Source organism: Bufo gargarizans, chromosome 4 (assembly GCF_014858855.1).
Source record: "Bufo gargarizans isolate SCDJY-AF-19 chromosome 4, ASM1485885v1, whole genome shotgun sequence".
In the NCBI taxonomy this organism is placed as follows: domain Eukaryota; kingdom Metazoa; phylum Chordata; class Amphibia; order Anura; family Bufonidae; genus Bufo; species Bufo gargarizans.
In genome coordinates this window covers 389,134,002-389,158,970 of record NC_058083.1, presented here as the reverse complement: position 1 = coordinate 389,158,970, position 24,969 = coordinate 389,134,002, and the positions used below count along the sequence as shown (strand labels likewise).

The following is a 24,969-nucleotide window of genomic DNA, read 5'->3' as shown; positions in this document are numbered from 1 at the left end:
CAGGAAGTAATATAAACTGCAAAGTGATGCAGTATGGGGAGGGATTTAAAGGGATGCAATCAGTGCAACTACATGACAGCTGAGAGAGGCTAATGAGATGAGAAAATGAAAGCAAAACAAAAGGAACCTCAAGGAGGAGGTTCTGAAGGACGTCTGTCAGAACTTCTCAGATGTCTGGTGGTGACAGTTATCCCCTCCCTTCTGCTTCTCGGCTATGTCATGTGACTAGCAATCAGATTCTCCAACTGACACAGAATCTTATGCGCAGACAGGAAGTCAGTTTCTCTATGTATTCCTATGGTAGACTCAATGTCAGTCTCATAGGAATGAATAGATAAGTAACTGACTTCCTGTCTTGTGTCAGTTGGAGATCAGAGAGTTGGTCACATGACACAGCTGAGGATCAGAAGGGAGGTTATATCTCACATATACAGTCACCAGTAAGAAGATTACATTTACTACAGTTTACATCATGTACCTTCCTAACAGGTCAGAGAATATTATTTTTTTGCGAGTTGAGCTGCAGTACCTTGTCATGGCCACTTCACTGTGTACAGAGCTGTCTGCTTCCAGCTCTGTACTCTGCATAGTTTCTGGCGCCAGTGGATGCCTATAATGGCAGATTGGTGGGGGTGCTGAGTGTCAGACCCCCCACTGAACTGATATTGATGACCTATTGTGAGAATAGCTCATTAATATCTGTATCCCAGAAATTCCCTTTCACCAGTGAAATAAAAAAAACAATAACAAGTCCCAACTTATATTCCTTATTGGGGTACAGTACTTTACCTCAAAAATATGTTTAACATATGAGAATTTCTAAAAATATAGAATGCTACTTATATATTTTATAAAATAGGAAAGAGCCACCCCATAGAAGTTGATGGAACGGCTTAGGTGTAATTACTCCTGCTCACCGCTGCGGTTGCAACAGCAAGCAGGTAAACAATAAAGGGAATGCTTGGCCTTCTTATCAAACAGCCGATCGGCAGTAGTGCTGGGAGTTGGACCCCCGCCGCCAGGTTTGGGGACGACGACTTAAAAACACTTGAAATTTGGACAACCCCTTTTAAAGGCATTCTCTCATAAAAGAGATTTCTGGCATATCCACAGAAAACTTTTACAACTGTTTCTGTAACTAATATTATGTAAGAAAAAAGGTGGCTCTACTCCCTACTGAGAGGGATATGGTGCTCTTATTGTGACAACGCTCCTAGTCACTATAAAAAATTGTATTATAAAAATAGATAGGCACTCCACCATCTGGGGTCATCATAAAAACACACGTTTATTCACATATGAATCCATAATATCAAAAGACTGACCTAATAAAAAACGTATATAATACAAAAATCTAAATACTAAATATAAATAATAAAAAAGGCAATTTACAAATCCACCTTATAGGGTAAAATAATTGATACTGTCTGGTAAAATAATTTGTGCTGTCAACAAACAGCAATTCTCTACGGTATTGCAATATAAGTCGCAGTGATAGCAAGATCACCGCAATACTACAATACAAACCGCAGTGACAGCAGAGATTGAACAGCACAAACTTCCCAGTATTCCTCTTTTAGAACTTCATGTATAAAGGTACTTAAGAGCTGTGATTAGTTCTCAGACGCGTTTCGAAGTCTCAATGCATCTGAAGTAAGATACATTGAGACTTCGAAACGCGTCTTGGAACTAATCGCAGCTCTTAAGTACCTGTATACATGATGTTCTAAAAGAGAATACTGGGAAGGAAACACTCTGCCGGCAGAAAGTGGATAAACCTCTACCATAGAGACTGATACATCTTTACCTAACACCGCTATCGAGGTTACGTCTCCGAGGACACAGGATACACGTGTGAGACGCCGGCATTTGGCATAGAACGAGACACGTTGGACACCGAGACCGAAGTAGAGACAACGCGGATTCATTAACCTCACTATGGTGAGAATCGAACGGAGGTAAGAGATATTCAGTGTTCCATGACATGTGGGACGCCACTAGGAACGCTGAACTCCGCACTGACCCACCGATATGTGAGTATGTCTAAAGACAGTATCATCGACAAATAGTGATCGTATATCTGCAGTGAGGAGATATCTAAAGTGGAGGTATTCCATGAACTACTTATCTTAATAGTGCTGTATTCCAAATGAGGCTCTAAACAGACTACTGTATATCTACAATACTGACACTTACAGTTACTGTGGATCCAACAGTGCATGTATGAACCTGCAATAATTTGTGGATATCAATCACAGACAGTAGGACACGTGTCATCTTTTGTGGATTTGTTACATGTATGAGGGGAATGTCAATATTTACATTGTGACATTATAGTTTGTGCTGTTCAATCTCTGCTGTCACTGCGGTTTGTATTGTAGTACCGCGGTGATCTTGCTATCACTGCGACTTATATTGCGATACCGCGGAGATTTGCTGTTTATTGACAGCACAAATTATTTTACCCTATATATAAGGTGGATTTGTAAATTGCATTTTTTATTATTTATATTTTGTTTTTAGACTTTTGTATTACATATGTTTTATATTAGGTCAGTCTTTTGATATTATGGATTCATATGTGAATACAGGTGTGTTTTTATGATGACCTCAGATGGTTGAGTGCCTATCTATTTTTATAATACTGTTTCTGTAACTACTTTAGAGAAACGTGATTCTCCCAACAAAAGGGAATTATACATTTCTGACATTATGGATGTCCGTTGTGGGAAAACCACCCCACTTTATTTGTTCAAGAAAAAATGTGTGTATTTTTACTTTTCTATTTATTTAAGTTACCTTTTTGTTGGTCATATACATGTACAGTAGTTGTGTGTGTATACAGATGTATCTCAATAAATTAGAATATCATAAAAAAGTAAATTTACTGTAATTCAGTAATTCAATTCAAAAAGTGAAACATATATTTTATAGATTTATTACATATAGATTGATCTGTTTCAAATGTTTGTTTCTTTTAATGCTGATAATAATGTCTCTTAGCTAATAAAACCACAAAAGTCGGTATCTCAGAAAATTAGAATATTGTCTAATCAGCTAATCAACATGAAACACCTGCAAAGGTTTCCTAAGCCTTTAAATGGTCCTTTAGTCTAATTCAGTAGACCCTCTACAATAAGGGTGAGCCACTAAAGGTTGTTGCTAATGAAGCTGGCTATGGATAACTGCAGTCTTGAAAGGATTGTCAAGAAAAGGCCATCCAAGTATTTGGTAGAGATTCACAAGGAGTGGACTTTGGCTGAAGTCAGTGCTTCAAGAGCCACCACACACAGATGTATCTAGGTCATGAGCTACAAGTGTCGCATTCCTTGTGTCAAGTCATTTATGACCCAGAGGCAATGTCAGAAGCCTCTTACCCGGGCTAAGGAGAAAGAGGACTGGACTGTTTCTCAGTGGTCCAAAGTCCTATTTTCAGATTAAATTAAATTTTTATTTCATTTGGAAATCAAGGTCCCAGAGTCTGGAGGAAGAGTTGAGATGAACACAATCCTAATTGATTGAGGTCCAGTGTGAAGTTTCCACAGTCAGTGATGGATTGGGAAGCTATGTCATCTGCTGGTGTTATAGCTATGTCATATACTGTGTTATATCCAGTGCAAAGTCAGCACAGCCGTCTTCCATGAAATTTTAGAGCACTCTATGCTTCCCTCTGCTGACAAGCTTTATGGAGATGATAATTTCCTGCCAAAAGTACCAATACCTGATTTAATAACCACAGTATCATTGTACTTGATTTGCAGTAAACTCGCCTGACCTAAACCCCGTAGAAAATCTGTGGGGTATTGTTAAGCGGAAGATGAGAGACACCAGACCCATCAATGCAGAAGAGCTGAAGGACGCTATTAAAGCAACTTCGGGCTTTCATAACATCTCAGTAGTGCCACAGGCTGATCACCTCCAGGCCACGCCGCATTGATGATGTAATTCATGCAAAAGGAGCCCTGACCAAGTATTGAGTGACTATACTGTACATACTTTTCAGTAGGCCAATATTTCTTTATTAAATTTTTTTTTTTTATTGGTCTAATATAATGTTCTAATTTTTTAAGATACTGACTTTTGGGTTTTCATTCAGCTGTAAGCCATAATCATCTACATTAAAATAAATAAAATGTTGAAATAGATCACTCGGTGTGTACTGAATTTATAGAATATATTAATTTCACTTTTTAAATTGAATTACTGAAATAAAGTTTTTGGTTATATTTTAATTTATTGAGATGTACCTGTATGGGGAAAATTTATTAGGCTCCCTCTCCAGAATTGTGGCTCAAACAACTTCAATATTTGATAAACCTGGCACAAATTACAGGAATACAGACTCCCACAAACCTGAATTTAAAAATACCCCTCTTGATAATTTCCCCCCAGATGTCATTAAAACTGTAACAAATGTGTGGACTGTTGAAGAAATTAGTATTTCTGCTTCTTATTTCCGCTTTTGTTTTTTTCCCCAGAATATCCTGAAGTATACAGAACAGGAGCACCCGGATTATTATTTACTGTTAGTTTGTGTCCAAAGGCTGCGTGTTTTTATATCGCACTATAGTGTTCTCTTTCAATACAATGAAGATTTGTTAATTCAGAAGCGGAAAAAACTTAAGAAGTATGTTTTCATAAATTATCATGAGATAAAAATCTAATAATTAGTATAGTGTATGCACTAGGCGTTGCCCAGTTGTATATAAAAGATTTCTAAAGCTATTTCTTTTCTAGAAATATTCGTTGTTGTCTTTGGCCCAATTACTGTAGAGAGGTAAAGAAAACATCCACCATTTTTAAAGTAATTTATGTTTTTTCTCTTTATAGGCTGCTATACACATTAGTACATTGTTGCCTGAACCTGCTGTTCTCATCAGGTTTGGCCAACAGTTTAATGTGTGTGAGCAGCTCCCAACTCTCCCCCGACAGATGATGTCAGGGGAGAGAAAGATCAGCAAAATGAGTATTTTTGCCTTTTGTTCCTCTGGGAGATAAGCTGCCAACAGAAGTCTCTGACAGGAGCTTTTCCCTGCCATTAAATACTCATACACATTCGGCCAAGCCAATGGGAGAGATAGTGGATTGTTCTGCTGCCCATAGCTATTGAATGTGTATGGCGCCCTAACATTTTGGTCAAGGCTTCAAACATTGCAAAGCCTGCTGCTGCCCCAGGCGCCCATTCACAGAAAGAACATCTCTGCCACTGTTTTGAGAGTGCCGCTTTGAGTAGAGTCTGTTCAACCTTACATCTCCCCATCATTTCAGTCTGCCTCTCATCTCTCTGTAAGTGCAGACTGAAATGCAGGGGAGTGTTGCTTTCTTTTTTGCCCATATCAACTAATAACAGCACCGTTTTCATTTTACTACAGCAAACCTCTCTACCATCCCAGATCCAGTAGGACAGTCCCAGATTTCGACAGCTGAGTTATGTCTCCATTTCAACTGTCTCTGCGTCCTTTTTTTTTTTTATTAACAGTAAAGGAGGGCACTATATGGGCATAAATCCTGTGTTGGCACTATGGGGGCATAACTACTGTATGGGGGTGCTATGGGAGCATACATACTGTGTGACAGCACTGTAGGGGCATAATTACTGTAAGGAGGCACTATGGGGGCATAAATACTTTGTGGGGGCACTATACTTTGGGGGGAACTACTGTGTGGAGGCACTATGGGGGCATGACTACCGTGTAGAAGCAATATGGGGGAATGACTAGTGTGTAATGGTGCTATGGGGGCATGACTACTGTTCAATGCTTCTACAGCCACCTCCTTTATCTTCTGTTAGAAGCTGTGACAGTTGCAGGGAGAGAGCTGCACCAGAAAGGACATGTCCCCTGAGCTGTGATAGGAAGAGATCTGCAGCAGAAGGAACCCCCCCCCCCCCCCCCCCATGAGCTGTAAGCTTTAAATAAATCTAGCAAAGCAACTGGAGCAATGAACGGGGAGATCTCTGGATCCTTGTGAGGTATAGGGCTAGTTTAGCTTTGTAAGAAACAGATTATCATGTTCTATATCATCTCTGATTTTCATTTCTTTACATTAATCATGGGCTAACCCCTTTATGGAAATAAATGAGTCAGAAGCATTAGAAAATCAATGGGGTTCATTGTCAGGAAAATGTTAGACACAGCACTAAATCTGGTGGTAAAATAACATTTTAAAGAATGTAAAAACATACAAAAAGAATTTAAATAGCCATAATGACAAGTTAGCAGCAAAAATAAAGACAAAGCAAAGCTTGAGGCAGATTCTCATTACCAAAGAGTAAAACCAATACAATGGTCTTGAATTTTATAAATAATACATCAGTAGAATATGTCATCATTTGTTCATCAGTGGGTTTCCAACAGCCAGTACCACTATCAGTCACTATAACAAAAGGGCCAGACAATGCAAGTCGTTAAATATATATTTCAATGCACAGCTCCTGACCCAGTGCTGTGTTCAATGTGTGTGCACTTCTCAACATTGAAATTGTAACACCAAGAAGGAAAACTCGTTGAATTATAGTAATCATAGGATTGATAGACATGTTAATAATAAGCAAATTATAGAAGAATTGAAACAAAATGTTACATCTTGATTTATTCAGTATTGAGTATGAGCGCCACACAAAGAAAGACAGACCTACACGCCTTGGCATGCTATCAGTGAGGTTATTAGTAGTTGTCTGAGGAATGTTCTGTCAATCTGAATGCACTTGGTGACAGCTCTCTTTGCAATAGCTGACCAATTACATTTCAGATGTGCACAATAGGACACTGTCACAACTGTAGATAGAGACAGATGAGGGCACCAAGCCCCTGAACTAGAACTCAGCCCACTTTCTCTACCTATTTGCAGTGTAAGCCCTAAATGGCAGAACCACAACTGGACGACAGTCCCAACACTAATATAAATGCAGGACAAACAAGATACAATATGGACAACACAAAAGTCAGACATACGAAAAGGGTCAGCACCAGGCAGGCTACACAGTACCACAACATGAGACAGAGAGTGGTCAGAAGACAAGCCGGGGTTAGTACCAATAGCAATATAGGAACAGGGAACAAGGAAACAACGCTAGTGAGCCAACAAAGACTAACACTGGCAATGGTCTAATGCAATTAGGGGGTTTAAATTAGGAGCCAGGTCTCTGGACCAGAACCTGATTGGTCCAGTGACCCGATTCTCCTATAAGTCAGCCTGGAAGCAGAACAGGTAATTGAGCAGATGGACTGTAATTCAGCCAACTGCTTGTCTCCCCCTGTGCACGCTTGCTGTGGGGAGAAAGCAGAGCATGGTGCACTGTAACTAATGAAGCAGGGGGCGCATGGCTCAGTAGCGCGGCTCTCGCGGCCCGCAGGGTGTCATAGCTGAGAATGGCAATACTGGAGCTCGGACAGGTAAATTTATTGCAGGCACAAGTCTGGAGATGCTCAAGGCCATGGTAGCACGTTTAGGCCATGCCGCCTTTCTGATCAGATGATCCCTCCATGAACAGGTTTAACTCTGCTTACCTCTTGTTGTCATTCCAGTTTATCCGTATTATATTAACCATTGGGACACGAAATGTTCAACAGTGCTTGGATATCTCTGTGTAGGTGCGTAGTGATAAACTCCCATAAGGTCTCCCATTTCCAGATTCTGTCCCTCTCAATTTGTGGCAAATGGCGATAACAGTCACGTTGACAAACAGGAGTCATTGCACAATTGTCTCTCACGATTTGATCTGATTTTTGAGGTTTCATGTGCCTAAATAACTTTCATACTGGCTTTAATGCCTCTCCCCAATGTGACAGATTTGATCATCTGCAGATCTGTGAGCTGCTACTTCCTTTATGCTCATAAGGCTTGTCCTTCTTGGTGCTGCAATTTCAATTTTGAAGAGTGTAATTGGGTCAGTTGTCTGCATTGTGTCGGGTTGGGGGGGACATAGGGGGAGATTTATCAAGACTGGCGCTGCTGAAGGATGAGCTTAATTTATGATGCGGCGCAGGCCTTGTTAGAAATTAGGCGCATCCTCCGGCAGTCCCTGAGCCTAAACAGAAGTCTATGACAGCTCAGAGCTGCCGTAGATTTCTGGGTTCATATGCGCCAGAAAACTGACGTAAATGAAGGTCAATTTGTCGCGGCTGCTGATCACGCCCCGTCCCTTCCTTGCCCCCTTTATGAAAAGTGGTGGGGGCGGCATAGAAACTGTGAGATGCGATAATTCATAATTAATACCACTATTCAGACACAAGGGAGATGTGCAAAACTCAGAGCCGGGGTCATTTTTGACCCATCCAAAGTATATAACATAAATGTCTAATCAGTGCCAGCTCCAATTCCAGGACCTACATCTATCAGGATAATGGACCCCTTCAACACACTCCAGAAAAGAGGTGGCCATGAATGCGTGTGGCTCTTAACGTTTTAATTTATGAGTTGCAGAGACAGCAGAGTATTTAACTTTTTTTCTGGGAGTGGAATATTGATGCCTTCTCGCAGTATACAATAGCACTGTACATTGTATAGTGGCTGTGCTGGGTATTGCAAACCATAGGCCATGTGACCGAAGAACGTGACATCACTGACCTAGGAAGAGGCAACATGACTCAACGAAGCATCTGATATTAATGACCTATCCTGAAGATAGGTCTCCAATATTCTACTTCTAGAGAAAAACCCCTTTAGTCTCCTTTTCTTTGACATGGAAAATGCATATGAACAGCCACTAAACACAAACAAGCATGTCTGTGACTGGATGGTTATGGGTCGCATAGAATCGTATCAAGGGCTGCTGGACCACAGGCTGTGCTTAAGGCCTCATGCACACGACCATTCCGTTTTTTGCGGTCCGCAAATTGCTGATCCGCAAAACACTGAAGCCGCCCGTGTGCCTTCCGCAATTTGCGGAACGGAACAGGCGGCCCATTGTAGAAATGCCTATTCTTGTCCGCAAAACGGACAAGAATAGGACATGCTATATTTTTTTTGTCGGGCCACGGAACGGAGCAACGGATGCAGACAGCATACGGAGTGCTGTCCTCATCTTTTGGGGCCCCATTGAAGTGAATGGGTCCGCACCCGAGCCGCCAAAACTGCGGCTCGGATGCAGACCACAACAACAGTCGTGTGCATGAGGCCTAAGAGAGATGTAACTGTTTCTGAAAAAGTGAGATTTTTTTTTAAATTATAATCACTTTGATTAAAAATGATTGATATTGAACAGATATACATTTGCATCTGTAACTTATGGGTAGTAAAATCTACATAAATAATCATCTTGTCTCTTTTAGATCATCATTGATTAAACTGTACAAAGGCCTTGCATCTCAGTCCATAGTGACTGGCCAGGAAGTTCCTCCTAGTTTGACTAATTTGGTGAACATTAAAGAAAATGCTGCCCACTCTGATGAGACCCTCCAACCTTACACCACCACATCAGGATCCTCTTCATCAGTCATGTAAGTTAACCCATGATGAAGATTACGGGGACCTGGGGGGTTATAATGATATATTTGGGGTTTCTAGATTACTCTAAGGGGAATTTCAGTAAAATAACAGTCAAATAAAATTAAGTGATTTTAATTGCCTTAATTTACAATTTGATTATTAAGTGATGCAAGGATTGCCACGTGCACCACCAGCACTTTTCAAAGAGTATGGGCAAAAATGTAAATTTGTTGCCGCAACTTCTACTCATTGATTACTGTTGGATTTAGTTAAGAAGGAGCTGGGAGTGCAGTGACTAGTTGTTTCACTGCTAAAGGATTAATTAATTCTGTGGGTTACTGCTAAAGGGTTAATGCTGTTGTTCACTGCTGAAGGGTTAATTCTATGGTTTACTGTTAAAGCTATGTTACGGCTATGTATAAGAGAAGAAAATAGTTCTTAGTGTTAGTTGCTGGGTAGGGGTCCCACACCCTGTTAAGTCTTATGGTAAGAAAGCCACAAGGAAGACTTGTTTTGTGTCCAGGGAAATATCCCTGTGAGTAAAAGCTGCCAAAAAACTGCTAAGAACCACTGAATACCATAAAGGGACAATGCTTGGACAGAGACAGTAAGACCTCTTTTACACGGGCGAGATTTCCGTGCGGGTGCAAAGCGTGAGGTGAACACATTGCACCCGCACTGAATCCAGACCCATTCATTTCGATGGGGCTGTGCACATGAGCGGTGATTTTCACGCATTACTTGTGCGTTGCGTGAAAATCACAGCATGCTCTGTTTTGTGCATTTTTTTCACGCAACGCAGGCCCCATAGAAGTGAATGGGGCTGCATGAAAATCACAAGCATCCGCAAGCAAGGGCGGATGCAGTGCAATTTTCACGCATGGTTGCTAGGAGATGATCGGGATGGGGACCCGATCATTATAATTTTCCCTTATAACATAATAATAGCATTCATAATACAGAATGCTTAGTAAAATAGGGCTGGAGGGGTTAAGAAAATAAAAATAAAATTTAACTCACCTTAATCCACTTGTTCACGCAGCCCGGCTTCTCTTCTTTCTTCTTCGTTGCTGTGCAGGAGGAAAAGGACCTGTGGTGACGTCACTGCGCTCATCACATGGTCCGTCACATGATCTATCACCATGGTGATGGATCATGTGATGGACCATGTGATGAGTGCAGTGATGTCATCAAAGGTCCTTTACCCAGATCCTGAAGAAAGAAGAGAAGCCGGGCTGCGCGAACAAGTGGATTAAGGTGAGTTAAATTTTATTTTTATTTTTTTAACCCTTCCAGCCCTATTTTACTAAGCATTCTGTATTAAGAATGCTTTTATTTTCCCTTATAACCATGTTATAAGGAAAAATAAAACAATCTACACAACACCTAACCCAAACCCGAACTTCTGTGAAGAAGTTCGGGTTTGGGTACCAAACATGCCGATTTTTCTCACGTGCGTACAAAACGCATTAAAATGTTTTGCACTCGTGCGGAAAAATCATGCATTTTCCCGCCGCGCACCCGCATCTTATCCGGCCCAAATCCATGACGCCCGTGTGAAAGAGGCCTAAAGGTAATGCACACATACGGCTTTAGACTTTGCTGCAGGTGGTCTGCGTATATTGCTTCTGGCATCCACCACACTATTGAGATGGACTGGCCATCCGATCTAGGACTGCACCTCGTAGAGAAATATCGAGAGTGATTGAACGCCTTCAGTAACTTTGGAAGATTGCATGTATCTATATCATAGCCATTTTCTATATACAGCCTTTGGAAAAGCCTACTCTGTAAGTACCTTTCACACTTGCGGCAGAGGATTCTGGCAGGCAGTTCCGTCGCCGAAACTGTATGCCAGATCCGGCAATCCGGACGCAAAATGATGGCATTTGTCAGACGGATCCGGATGTGGATCTGTCTGACAAATGCATTGAAATACCGGATCCGTCTCTCCGGTGTCCGGATCCGGTATAATTTTTTTTTTTGCATGAGCAGACCTGAAAGCCGGATCCGTTTTGCCGGAACACTTAATGCCGAATCCGGCATTAATACACTTTAATGTAAATTAATGCCGGATCTGGCATTCCGGAAAGTGTTCAGTATTTTTGGCTGGAGAGAAAACTGCAGCATGCTGCTGTATTTTCTCCTTTCAAAAAACGTGAGAGACCTAACTGATGCATCCTGATACTGAACGTAATGCTCTCCATTCACAATGCCTTATGATAAAACTGATCAGTTTTTTTTTTTTTATGGTATTGAGCTCCTGTGACGGAACTGAATACCGGAAAGTGTGAAAGTACCCTTAAACACTTCAAAACTGTACCTACTGCTAGGTATTTGAAACTTTATTTTACTATAAGACTATGAAGATGGTCTGGTCATCACATCTTGTCCGGCCCCCTTGCTGTCCTGCCTTGCACTCCTCTACCCATTCACCCAACATCAAAGACACCAAACCCACCACCACCTTTGCACCAACTTTATACGAACCATGACTGGCTTAGTTGGCGTCAGAATTTTACAACAGGATTAAGGCACAATTTTGGTGCAAAACGGTGCCTCTTTGGCTTTGCCCCTTTCCCATAGAGCCACACCCCATTTCTGCCTTGGCGTGCTAGGTGTAGAGGATTGTGCTACGGCTAGATGCGGCAAAAACTGACAGGTTGCTCAAAATTGTAGTGTTGTTTACAACATGTAGTTGCACTGACATTAGTGAATGTGGGCCACTAAGTTTATGATCTGTGTCTGAAGCATACCTTTACCATGTCTTGTATTGGGAAACCTCTTGTATTTAAAAAAAATAAAAAAATCACAATTCCACCAGGGTTTTTGGGCTTTTGATATTACAGCATTCACTGTGTGCTAAAATTGACATGATGTCCTTATTCTGTGGGTCAATTTGATTACGGTTATACCAGATCACTGTTTTTAAATTTTTTGTGTGGGGACAAGGTGAGAAAAACATGGCGAATTGTGTGTCTTTATTTTTTTCTGTTATGGCGTACATTGCGCAGGAAAAACAGTAGTAGAACAATAGTTGAAAAAATGTCAGGATGCGGCAATACCAGTTATGTTTATTTTTTTATTGTTAATTTATAGTTATATGCCAAATTTGGAAGAGGGAGTGATATTCATTTTTAAGATTTTTATTTTTTCACTTTTAACATAACTTTCAGCATTTTTACGGGGTAAAAACCTGCTATTTTTTGATCATTTGTCCCATACACCATAAGCCTAACTCCACAGATGCCGAAATCGCTATTGACCGTGGCATCCGAGGGATATATGACTGGGTACATGCCACGTATGGAGTGCAGCAGACCGCCCCATACAAGAGCTTATATGTTATTACCTACATGTACGTGATAATGCGTAAAGGGGTTAAAGGGAATCTATTATCTCATTTTCACGTATTCCACTTCTGACAGTATTCTGCTGTACACCAAAACAGCAATCTAAACATATCTATATTAGCATTTGTGGGAGTTGCAGCATAAAACGTACTTTATTTGTTATGGAAATTAAGTCTCAAGTGTCCAGGGGGGTGTTATCCATCCTCCATGTGCCCAAGGCCTCCTGCCCTTAATGTTCATAACGCCTTATGATGTTATTCAACTTCCTCAGTGAAATGCAGTCTGGTGCCAAACACTGCTGTGGCTGTGGTCATTAGCTTCATAGCTTGTGCCGACAAGCAGCACACAGCAGGCCTGCTGGAAGAAGTAGAGGAGCGATAAAGTCAGTGTCCACAGTTACTCCTCTTTTGTTGGGGGTGTGACGCACTGCTTGATGGTTCATGCACATTACAAACTGTTTCGCTGATGCACACAACAGTGTTTTAATGGACAGCATTTCACTTAGGGGGTTGACTGACATCACAGAAAAAGGGGGAAGGCGTTAGGTAGGGGGGGGGGGGGGGGGGGCTATCATGAACATTTAGGACAGGAAGTCTTGGGCACATGCAAGATAGATAACACCCCCTGGGCACTTGGTGCCTGATTTGCAAAACAAATAATGAGCGTTTTTTCTGCTGCAAGCAACTCACACAAATGCTAATAAAGGTATATTTAGAATGCTGATTTGGTGTACAGGAGAACACTGCCAGATGTGTAATAAGGGAAAACAATGTGACAGATTCCCATTAAAGAGTACTTGTCACCACAAAATGCAGTGTACTCTGCAGGCAGCAGGTTATATAGGAGAAGGAGCTGAGCAGAGTGATAAAAAATCTTTGTGGGTAAAGATTCAAACTTGTATAGGGTGTAACTATGAACTAGTAAAGATTCAGTAAAATCTATAATTAATACATTAAAATCTCTGCTTTTCCTGACTTCAGTTGTACACAGAGGAGATCTTATCAGTGATTAATAGCTTTCTCTGTGTAAGTGTGTATACAGAGATAGCTGTCAGTCACTGATAGCAGTACACAGGGGAGGGGTTATCAGTGATTGATAGCATTCTCTGTGTAATTGTTTAAACAGACATAGCTGTCAGTCACTGATAGCGGTACACAGGGGAGGTGTTATCAGTGATTGATAGCGATATGCCCCATTGTCTGTGATGAGTCAACCCCTTTAAGTTCAGAAAACGCACAGATATGAATTTATAAATTATGCGTTTTGCTGATTATTTCCCATAAAACTATACAGTGATCTCTCAAGATACCATGGCCTCAAGATACAATATTTTCAACATACAGTGGTCTTTTCTGACCCATCATACGTTGAAACTAGAATCAACATACAATGCCTCAGACTCAGATCCAACCAATCAAGGCCACTTCTCTGGTAAAATAGCTGTATTAGTTGCTAGTTATCAGCTATTCCTGACTGTTATATGTAAGGACTTGCTTTATCTGTCTTAGTTATCTGCCTATTTTTCTTAAATCTTAATTTTCTCTTATCTTGGATGACATTTTGGGGCTTTGGAACCGATTACTCAAATTACAATGGTTTCACCATACAATAGTCGTCCTGGAACCAATTAATATTATAACTTGAGGGACCACTGTATATCAATCAGTTTCTCCTACTCTATAACATTCTGCCAGCAGATTGCACCAGATTTTGTGGTAATAGGTTATTTTTAAGTGGATTATTATCAGTTCAATATGCCAAACACTCTTTTTTTTGGGATTTCATAGGACTAGACTTTGGCTGATCATAAAACAATGGCGATTACAGTGACAATGACACATATTTGTTGCTGATTGTGCTGCAGATCCACTGCAAAAGCCATGGTCAATTTTTCTGCAGCAAATTATATCCTATGTGGACGTACCCTAATATTTGTAAAAGTTATAGCAACATACACATTTTCTCATGTACATGTAACCAAAACCATATATGTACGGTAGTTCTCAAATCAAAATAGTCACTTGAGTCTATATTTTTTAAGGCATCTTCTTCCTCATATGAAAAAGAGCAGACAGACTCCAGTGGAAACCATCCAGCCATTAAAGGCATCAGACTGGGAAGCTGAAGGAAAGAAGCATGAAAAATCAGAGAACATGACAGCACCATTGTCATTCATTGGGAACGATCAAGAAGCCAATCCCTTACCTTTACAGTCTATTCCAGAAATGGAATATGAAACTAATGCTGTGGACGCAATGCTTGATGTTGAAAGGTCCACAAGAACCTCATCCAATATTTTACCGGATGGTAACTTTGCCCGAAACTATGAAGAATTTGAATATGGTGGTGAAATAATAGGAATTTCTACTCCATATGAAGAGGAAAGCTTTCCAAACAGAACTCTTTATGAGTCATGTTCTGCAGGCTCCTCAGAATCCAGCCTTGATATTTGCTTTTTAAGACCAATAAATTTCACACTTGAGTCCAACAGAACAGACCGTTGCCATCAACCCTTAGCCAGAAGTTGCATGTCCCCGGTGAGCAACAGCAGCTATAGAAATGAAGGTATACATGCAAAAAACAAACCATTGAGCCGATCTCTCAAGGAGTTCCCTCGCAGTCAAGAGACAGTGACTACCAGGTTGTACAGCACCAGAAGCACCCATGCCAACAGGATGCAGTTAAAACAGGACAGAAACACCCAATCTCATGGTCTATCAACTTCAGTCCGCAGCTCTCATAGGCCCTTCTACATTCCACAGAGACCACATGTGGATAGTAGATCCTTACTAGAGGTGAGCAATTTTGGGTAATTAGAAAATTACATCTGTATTTTTCCTTGGGCTGTTTATGGCATTTCAAGTAGGTTGAGCTGCAATACTATTCACTGCCCATAGACTCGAGTTTTGCTGTATTTGCAAAACCGTTTTAATTGGAGCGCCTGAATACTGAAGAAAGACAATGCAAAAATGAATTTTAAATAATATACCAGAAATTCCTCCCATAAACTTCTCCTTTAATCATATTTTGTTTGATATTACAATTAGAAATGTTAAAATTCTTCTCTGTGTGTCCCTGTAGCTCAACTGTGCCCCTATCTCTGCTTCTCCCTGGAGTTCAGCTATGCCCCTCTTCCTCCTCACTGTCCTGTGTCCGACTATTAGACAGCTGACTGCAGTAGGAGCCTCCCCTCTATGCCCTGATTGCAGCAGGAGCCTCCCCTCTATGCCCTGATTCATTGCAGCAGGAGCCTCCCCTCTATGCCCTGATTGCAGCAGGAGCCTCCCTTCTATGCCCTGATTGCAGCAGGAGCCTCCCCTCTATGCCCTGACTGCAAATTATTTTTGTAAAGAGCTTAAAGGGATTCTGTCACCTTGTTTTAGCCTATAGATCTGCAGACATGCATGGCTAGATCACCGCTAGCATGTCCGCAATATACCGGTCCTATAGGGCTGTGTGCTTTTATTGTGTTTAAAAAATAATTTTATAGATATTTAAATTAGCCTGGTAAGGAGCCTAAGGGGCTGCACTAACCTTCTTAGAGCCCAGCCACGCCCCCTATGAAGGAGCCCAGCACCACCTGGGTCCTCCGAATCTCCTCCTTGCTCACAAAGTTAGAACGCCGTAAAATCGTGATGCGCAAGCTCGCACATGCGTAGTTCCTTCTCTGAGACTGATGCCAGCACAGGGAAGAAACACTTTGCCGGCACTGCGCATGCACGAGCTCGCGCATCGCGAGATTACAGCAATCTAACTGTGAGCAAGAAGGAGATTCGGAGGACGCAGGCGGCGCTGGGCTCCTTTACAGGGGGGCGTGGCTGGGCACCAGGAAGGTTAGTACAGCCCCTTGGGCTCCTTACAAGGCTCATTTATATATCTCTAAAATCATTTTTTAAACACAATAAAAGGACACAGCCCTATAGGACCAGTACATTGCGGACATGCTAGCGGCGATCTAGCCGTGCATGTCCGCAGCTCTATAACCTAAAACGAGGCGACAGAATCCCTTTAAAATGATGGTCAAAAGTGTGAGATTCCTACTCTCTTTTCAATCTACTTATTAGGTAAAACAAAATCTGACTCTTTAATTCTCACACAACAAATGAATGCAGTATAATCTAATGGCTGCACATATTCATGTAGCTCATCAATAGAAATCATTTTTATCTTATTTGGCTGTCATTCAATATATTAATGTTGGGTGAGAAAATTACTCCCATCATTTCTAATACTAGAGACAAATGCAGTAAGACGTGGCCATCCTGGATCGCTGCCATGCATCCTACCAATTTTAAACATTATATTTCACTGTAATTTTTCTAATGTTTTTTTTCTTCTGTTCAGGAAGGTGTCCAGTTAGATACTATCATGGTAAATTCCCTTGGACAACTGGACCCATAAGGATATATGTATATATTTAATCCTCTTTATCATTCCATTGTACAGACAATTCTGATCTTTCCTTTTGCTTATTATTATATTACCATTTATGTATTCTCAGTTTATATGCTCTATCTGTATCCCATCACTTCTTTTCATCCAGTTAATATCTTTGAAACTATAGGATATCCACATGGATGGAAATGCAAGATTCTACCATAAGGATGAAACGGAGCAAACATCTTTCAGTGATCATCATCCCAGATCAGATCAGAAGGGAGGCTTCCGAAGCTCGTTCCGCAAACTATTTAAAAAGAAGTGAGTACAGCCAAGGCTTTGTATGTCCAGTGTGAAATATGAAGAATGTCCAGAATTAATGCAGTCTACTAAATATTACCTGAGGAGTAAAAAAATGCAATCACTGTTTTAGACAGAACAGTTCTGAGTAACCATAGATTTAAAGGGGTTGTGCAGCAATATGTATATATATATATATAAATATAACCTCAGGATAGGTCATCAATATTGGATTGGTGGGGGTCCAACACCCAGCACCCCCGCCAATCAGCTGTTTGGAGAGGAGGCGGCGCTCCATGTGAGCGCTGCTTCCAGTTCATTACACTACGCATCCTCTCCCCTGGAGCAGCGACACAGTGTAATTGCAAGTACTCGCTCTATTCAAGTGAATGGAGCAAGCACTTGTCATTACACTGCACTGCTGAGATTTTCAAAGGGCGGTGTAATGAAGAGGAAGCAGCGCCTACATGGAGCGCCGCCTCCTCTCCAAACAGCTGAGTGTCGGACCCCCACTGATCTGATATTGATGTCTTTATCAATATATATTGCTGTACAACCCCTTAAAGCTACATAACACAAAAGACTAGGTACACAAATAGCGTGGCTAAATGCTTAGGACGAAGCATGCCACATTTTTACTTAATAGTCACCCAGTAAAAGAAATACAAAATTATGTAGTCTGCAACATAACATAAAACACTGCACTTCTATCACAGTAATAATTCTTCCACAAGGATAATACATGCATGGTAACACATCAGGAAAATTGTTCATTTTGTTATCAACCTACGTATGCATCCTTCCCGATGAAGGTTTCAATATGAAAACCAGCTTCTTTAGTGCACTACCAGTGAGTGCTTACTGGGAAATAAACAGAATAAATCACATTTAATTGTAACTGCATAGAAATGTATATGACATGCTGCTAATCAGTTCATTTGAAAATATTAATTGTTTATTTTTTTTATAATGTAAATTATCCAATCTCTTAAAAAAAAAAAACTGTGTAGGTAGAGAAGATATGGCACCAATTTAAATACAAAAAGCAATAAACTGAATCTTTTTGCCTAGCTATGACTATGCCAACATGAAACAATGCACAAAATATTTAGGGACTTTTTTCATATTTTGTTATGTTGTGGCCTTATGCAAAAATAAAATAAAAAATATAAAATTTCCCCATTAATCTGCACTCAATACCTCATAATGAGAAGGTAAAAATAGAATTTTAGATTTTTTGGGAAAAACTTAAATTTCACATGAATATAAGTATTTAGACCCTTTGCTATGACACTTGAAATTTAACTCTGGGGGTCTCCCATTTTTGATCTTTGAGATGGTTCTATACCACGATTGGAGTCTACCTGTGGTAAATTCAGTTGATTGTACATGATTTGGAAACACACAGCCCTGTCTACATAAGGATCATAGATGACAATGCATATCTGAGCAAAAACCAAGCCAGACTGTGTGAGTATGTGGAAGCACAGACCTGGAAATGGGTTTCCCAAAAATATCTGCTGCACTGAAAGTTCCAAGAGCACAGTGGCCTTTTTATTTTTTACAAACATCTTTATTGAAAATTTTAAACAGAGAATATGACAGCGTAAACTAGTATAACCACGAGGAGAGAAAATGTATGGGCACTGACAGTGCATATTGTTCCTTCACAATATTTGGCCAATCAAAAATGGTCCATTATGGCCAACTAAGGAAGAATAATGAAAAGAAACATGGATAACTGACAAATGTGATGCACAGGGCAAGTAGAAAAAAGACAAACTGGGGGGGGGGGGGGGTCTTTTGTCGGATGGCAGGCACAATGAGTGGTATTTGGTCAATTGTAAGTTACAGTTCTCAGTGTTCCATCATATAGTTACATAGTTGTTAAGGTTGGAGAAAGACAAAAGTCCATCAAGTCCAGCCTGTAATCCTGCTATATTGATTCACGGAACAAATCCCTGGATGAATGTCCATCTTCATTTTAAAAAGGGGTTGGGCCAAAGGGAAAGGGTGTGTAGAACAAGATTTCTATAAATTGTCATAAGCCTCAATGTTATATTAAATTAAAAAGTAATCTAAGCCTTTTTGAAGCCATCTACTGTATTTGCTGTGACCAGCTCTTGTGGCAGACTATTCCAGAGATTCACAGATCTTACTGTAAAGAATGCTTGTCGCCTCTTATGACTGAATCTTTTTTTTCTTCAGGCGTAGGGATTGGCCCCTTGTTTTTTGAGGGGGTTTAACACAAAATAGCTTCCCTTGATTTTGTTTGTACGGTCGATTTATATATTTGTCTTTTTTCAAGACTAAGCAAATTCAGTTTGTTTAATCTTTGCTCATAGCTGAGATCTCCCAGGCCCTTTATGAGTTTAGTTGCTCTCCTTTGCACTTTTTCTAACTCCAGGGCATCTTTTTTATGGACTGGAGCAAAGACCTGAACCACGTATGCCTTGTGAGGTTGTACCAATGATTTGTATAGTGGCAATTTTACATCCCTGTCCCTCGAGTCCATAACTCTTTTAATACAAGACAAAATTCTGTTGGCCTTAGAGGCAGCTGACTGGCATTGCATGCTGTTATTTAATCTATGATCTACTAATACACACAGATCCTTCTCAACCAATGACTCTCCCAGTTTTACTCCCCCTAGGACAGTGTGTCATGGTCTTACCTCCTTGCTGTTCCCTTCGTTTGACATGTGCTGGCGGCCATCTTGGTTTCTGGGTTTTCTTGTAGCCTCCCACCCTGCGGCTCCTCCTTCCCACTGGGAGGAGCTGGATGCCCAGCTCATATATATAGGAGGTCTGTGGCTTCAGTTCCTTGCTTGGTCCTCCTGTGTTCACATGCTTCCAAGACTGCTGCTGCTTCTGGTTCCTGATCCTGGCCTCGTCTGACTACCCCGTTGGTTCCTGATTCCGGCTTCGTCTGACTACCCCGTTGGTTCCTGATTCCGGCTTCGTCTGACTACCCCGTTGGTTCCTGTTCCTGGCTTCGTCTGACTACCCTTCCGGTTCCTGACCTCTGTCTCCGCAAGACCCTGCTTCGGTTTAGCCATCCGTTCGGACTTTGCTTACGGCTTGCTCTTCAATAAAACCTTCTTATTTTCCGCTTATCTCTTGTTGTACGTCTGGTTCATGGTTCCATGACATTAGGACCAAGCCATGAATTCTGACGGTACAGGGCCACCCTCGCTACCTACGCTGGTTGCCAGACTTGATCAGCAGGATCACCTGTTGGGTCGGTTCGCTGTGGCGTTGCAAACCCTGCTTGAACGCACGGCTCATTTAGCTTCCGTTGCCGATGGGTCGGTTGTCGCTCCTGGGCCCGCTCCTACTGCCGCTCCGGTTGTTGCGCCAGAGTCTACCCTGACACCTGTTGCTGCGCCTGTGGTGTTTCAGGGTATGACCGGTTCTGCCCCCCTTCCACAGCGCTTTGGGGGAGAGCCAACTCAGTGCCGAGGTTTCCTTAACCAGGTGGGCATTTACTTCGAGTTGCTGCCACATGCCTTTCCTACTGAGAGATCAAGGGTGGGCTTCTTGATCTCGCTGCTCTCGGACAAGGCCTTGGCCTGGGCCAGCCCTTTATGGGAGAACAACAATCCGGTGGTTGCCGAGTTTTCCGGTTTTGTTGCTTCTCTTCGGAAGGTATTCGATGTGCCGGCTCGTGCTGCCTCTGCTGCGAAGCTCCTTATGTCCATCAGACAGGGTTCACGATCCGTAGCTGAATACGCCATTGAGTTTCGTACCCTGGCAGCAGAGGTGGGCTGGAATAATGAGGCTCTGGTCGCTGCTTTCTCTCATGGTCTCTCGGATGCCTTGAAGGATGAGGTTGCAGCTAAGGACCTACCAGTGGAGCTCGAGTCTCTTATTTCTTTCCTGATTTTGATTGACACCAGACTCAGGGAGAGACCTTCCTTTAAGGAGAGCCTGCGGAGGTCTCCTAACAGATTGGCGCCTACGTTTGCTGTCCCACCCGTGCCTCCCTCTCCTCCCACGCCTCCTGGGGATGACTTGTCTGGGGGTGAACCCATGCAGCGGGGGTTTGCTCGCCTGTCTGAGGGGGAGAGGGTACTCCGGAGACGCGAGGGCCGATGCATGTACTGTGGTCTCGGTGGGCATTTTCGGTTGGCATGTCCGAACCGTCCGGGAGAACGCTCGCACCTGAGGTCCTGTCGGGGGCAGATCTTGGGTGGAGTCTCCTCGTCCCCGGTTTCCCGTGTTGACAAACCACTGATCACGGTTGTCCTCTCCTGGGTCGGGGGCTCGGTGACGACCCAGGCGTTGGTGGACTCTGGTGCTGGTGGTTTGTTCATTGATAGAGTGTTCGTTGCCGCCAATTCCATTCCTCTGCAGCCTCGAGGTTCCCCACTGGCTCTTGAGGCGATAGACGGCAGACCCCTTCTGCCGCCACACGTGACTCATGAGACCCTTCCAGTGGGGATAGCCATTGGTGCCGTTCACAGAGAGTCGGTCTGTCTCCAGGTTATTTCGTCTCCACACTACTCGGTGGTCTTGGGGTACCCCTGGCTCCAGAAGCATAATCCGACTTTCGATTGGAGATCGGTCGAGATCCTCTCGTGGTCACCGCAGTGTGGGGCTAGTTGCATCCATGGGCCTGTCAAGTTGCTGTGTACTTCCTCAGACTCTCTGTTGCCTCCTGAATACGAAGAGTACCGGGATGTATTCGATAAGGTGCGCGCGGTTGCCCTACCTCCGCACCGCCCATACGATTGTGCCATAGAGTTACAATCCGGTGCCGTTCCTCCTCGTGGCAAAGTCTATCCACTGTCGGTAGCGGAGAATGAGGCCATGGAGGAGTACGTGAGGGAGGCGCTTTCACGCGGACACATTCGCAAATCCTCGTCCCCGGCAGGGGCTGGATTTTTCTTTGTGAAAAAGAAGGGCGGCGAGTTGAGGCCTTGCATCGATTACAGGGGTCTCAATCGCATCACGATCAAGAACGCTTACCCGATACCCTTGATTTCCGAGCTGTTCGATCGCCTCAAAGGGGCCACGGTCTTTACCAAACTCGACCTGAGGGCGGCATATAACCTGGTAAGGATCAAGGCGGGCGATGAGTGGAAGACCGCGTTTAACACCAGGACCGGTCATTATGAATCCTTGGTTATGCCCTTTGGGTTGTGCAATGCGCCCGCAGTCTTCCAGGAATTCATCAACGATGTTTTCCGTGACCTGTTGCAGCAGTGTGTGGTGGTCTATTTGGATGACATCTTGGTATATTCTGCATCCATGGAGGCCCACATTCTGGATGTCAGACGAGTGTTGCAACGCTTACGAGAGAACAAGCTGTTCGGTAAGCTTGAGAAATGCGAATTTCACCGATCCCAGGTAACCTTCTTAGGTTACATCATTTCCGCTGAGGGGTTCTCCATGGATCCTGAGAAGGTTTCGGCTGTCTTACAGTGGCCCCAGCCCAGTGGGCTTCGTGCCCTGCAGCGCTTTTTGGGCTTCGCCAATTATTATCGGAAGTTCATCAGGGACTTTTCCATGCTAGCCAAGCCTCTCACGGATCTGACCAGGAAGGGCAGTAATCCTCAGGTCTGGCCGCTCGAGGCCATCCGAGCTTTTGAGGCTCTAAAGTCCGCCTTTGTGTCGGCTCCGATTCTGTCGCATCCCAACCCTGGGTTGCCTTTTGTCCTCGAGGTGGACGCGTCTGAGACGGGAGTAGGCGCCCTCCTGTCTCAGCGTAGAACACCAGAGGGTCCTCTGCTTCCTTGTGGGTTTTACTCCCGGAAACTGTCTTCCGCGGAGTGCAACTATCAGATTGGTGACAGGGAGTTATTGGCCATCGTGCAGGCCCTTAAAGAATGGAGGCACTTGCTCGAGGGCTCGGTGGTTCCGGTTCTCATCCTGACGGACCACAAGAATCTGACCTACCTCTCTGAGGCCAAGAGATTGACACCACGTCAGGCCAGATGGGCTCTGTTCTTGTCACGTTTTAATTACGTGGTCTCCTACCTACCCGGCTCCAAGAACATCAGAGCGGATGCCTTATCACGGCAGTACTCCGAGCTGTCCGGGGAGGAGTCGATTCCGACTACGGTCATACCCCCGAATCAGATCCTGGCCGCTATTCGCACCAGCCTGACTTCTCCTCTGGGTGAGCAGATTTTGGCGGCTCAATCTGGTGCTCCCTCTGGGAGACCCAACGGCAGATGTTTTGTGCCTGAGGAGTTGCGCACTCGGTTGTTGCGAACCTACCATAACTCCAAGGCCGCGGGGCACCCTGGAAAGAATCAGCTGTCCTGGGCGGTTTCACGTCTGTTCTGGTGGCCTTCTCTACGTTCCGACATCGCCGCATATGTAGCGGCATGCTCCGTTTGTGCCCAGAGTAAGTCCCCTCGGCACCTTCCGTTGGGCCTTTTGCAACCCATAGCCACCGGGGAGCGTCCATGGTCACACCTGGGGATGGATTTCATTGTGGACCTCCCTGCATCCCGAGGCCATACGGTCATTCTCATGATTGTGGATCGGTTTTCCAAAATGTGCCACTGTGTTCCTCTCAAGAAGTTACCCTCTGCACAAGAGTTGGCCTCGATTTTTGCCAGGGAGGTCTTCCGGTTGCACGGTTTGCCCAAGGAGATTGTGTCGGATCGGGGGAGTCAGTTTGTGTCCAGGTTCTGGCGCGCCTTTTGCTCCCAGTTGGGGATTCATCTCTCTTTCTCCTCGGCCTACCACCCTCAGTCCAATGGGGCCGCAGAACGATCCAATCAGGCCTTGGAGCAATTCCTTCGTTGCTATGTCTCCGATCACCAAGACAATTGGGTTGACCTCCTGCCTTGGGCTGAGTTTGCCAGGAACACGGCGGTGAACTCTTCCTCTGGGACGTCTCCCTTCATGGCCAATTATGGGTTCCAACCTGCCGTGTTACCGGAGGTATTCTCTCCCCAGGATATTCCGGCTGTGGAGGATCACCTTTCCGTCCTACGTGCTTCTTGGGTACAGATCCAGAGGTCCCTTGAGGTCTCTGCGCAGCGCCAGAAACTCCAGGCTGATCGCAGACGAGCGCCCGCTCCTTCCTACCAGGTCGGAGACCGCGTATGGTTGTCCACCCGCAACCTCAACCTTCGAGTGCCCACTCCCAAGCTGGCGCCTCGCTTTGTTGGTCCCTTCCGAGTGCTTCGCAGGGTAAACCCGGTAGCCTATGCCCTTGCGCTTCCTCCTGGCATGCGGATCTCCAACGTGTTTCATGTCTCCCTGTTGAAGCCACTGGTGTGTAATCGTTTCACTTCCTCGATTCCTCGGCCTCGTCCGGTCCAAGTGGGCAATCGTGAGGAGTATGAGGTGAGCAATATCCTGGACTCACGCCTGGTCCGCGGCCGGGTGCAGTTTTTGGTCCATTGGCGTGGTTATGGTCCAGAGGAGCGTTCCTGGGTTCCCTCCGCAGATGTCCATGCTCCTGCTTTGCTCCGAGCCTTCCACGCACGCTTCCCTCAGAAACCGTTCCTTACTCCGCGGAGGAGGGGCCCTTGAGGGGGAGGTACTGT

At 43.6% G+C, this 24,969-nt stretch overlaps 1 protein-coding gene across 1 annotated transcript in view; it reads left to right on the top strand.

The window, feature by feature from the left end:
* ARHGEF33 (Rho guanine nucleotide exchange factor 33) overlaps positions 1-24,969 on the top strand; it is a 166,599-nt gene that overhangs the window by 122,785 nt on the left and 18,845 nt on the right. Inside the window, exons 13-16 of the mRNA XM_044292262.1 lie at positions 4,479-4,627; positions 9,273-9,440; positions 14,824-15,577; positions 17,347-17,480. Coding sequence (XP_044148197.1) covers positions 4,479-4,627; positions 9,273-9,440; positions 14,824-15,577; positions 17,347-17,480 — 1,205 coding nt within the window. The remainder of the gene's footprint in view (positions 1-4,478; positions 4,628-9,272; positions 9,441-14,823; positions 15,578-17,346; positions 17,481-24,969) is intronic.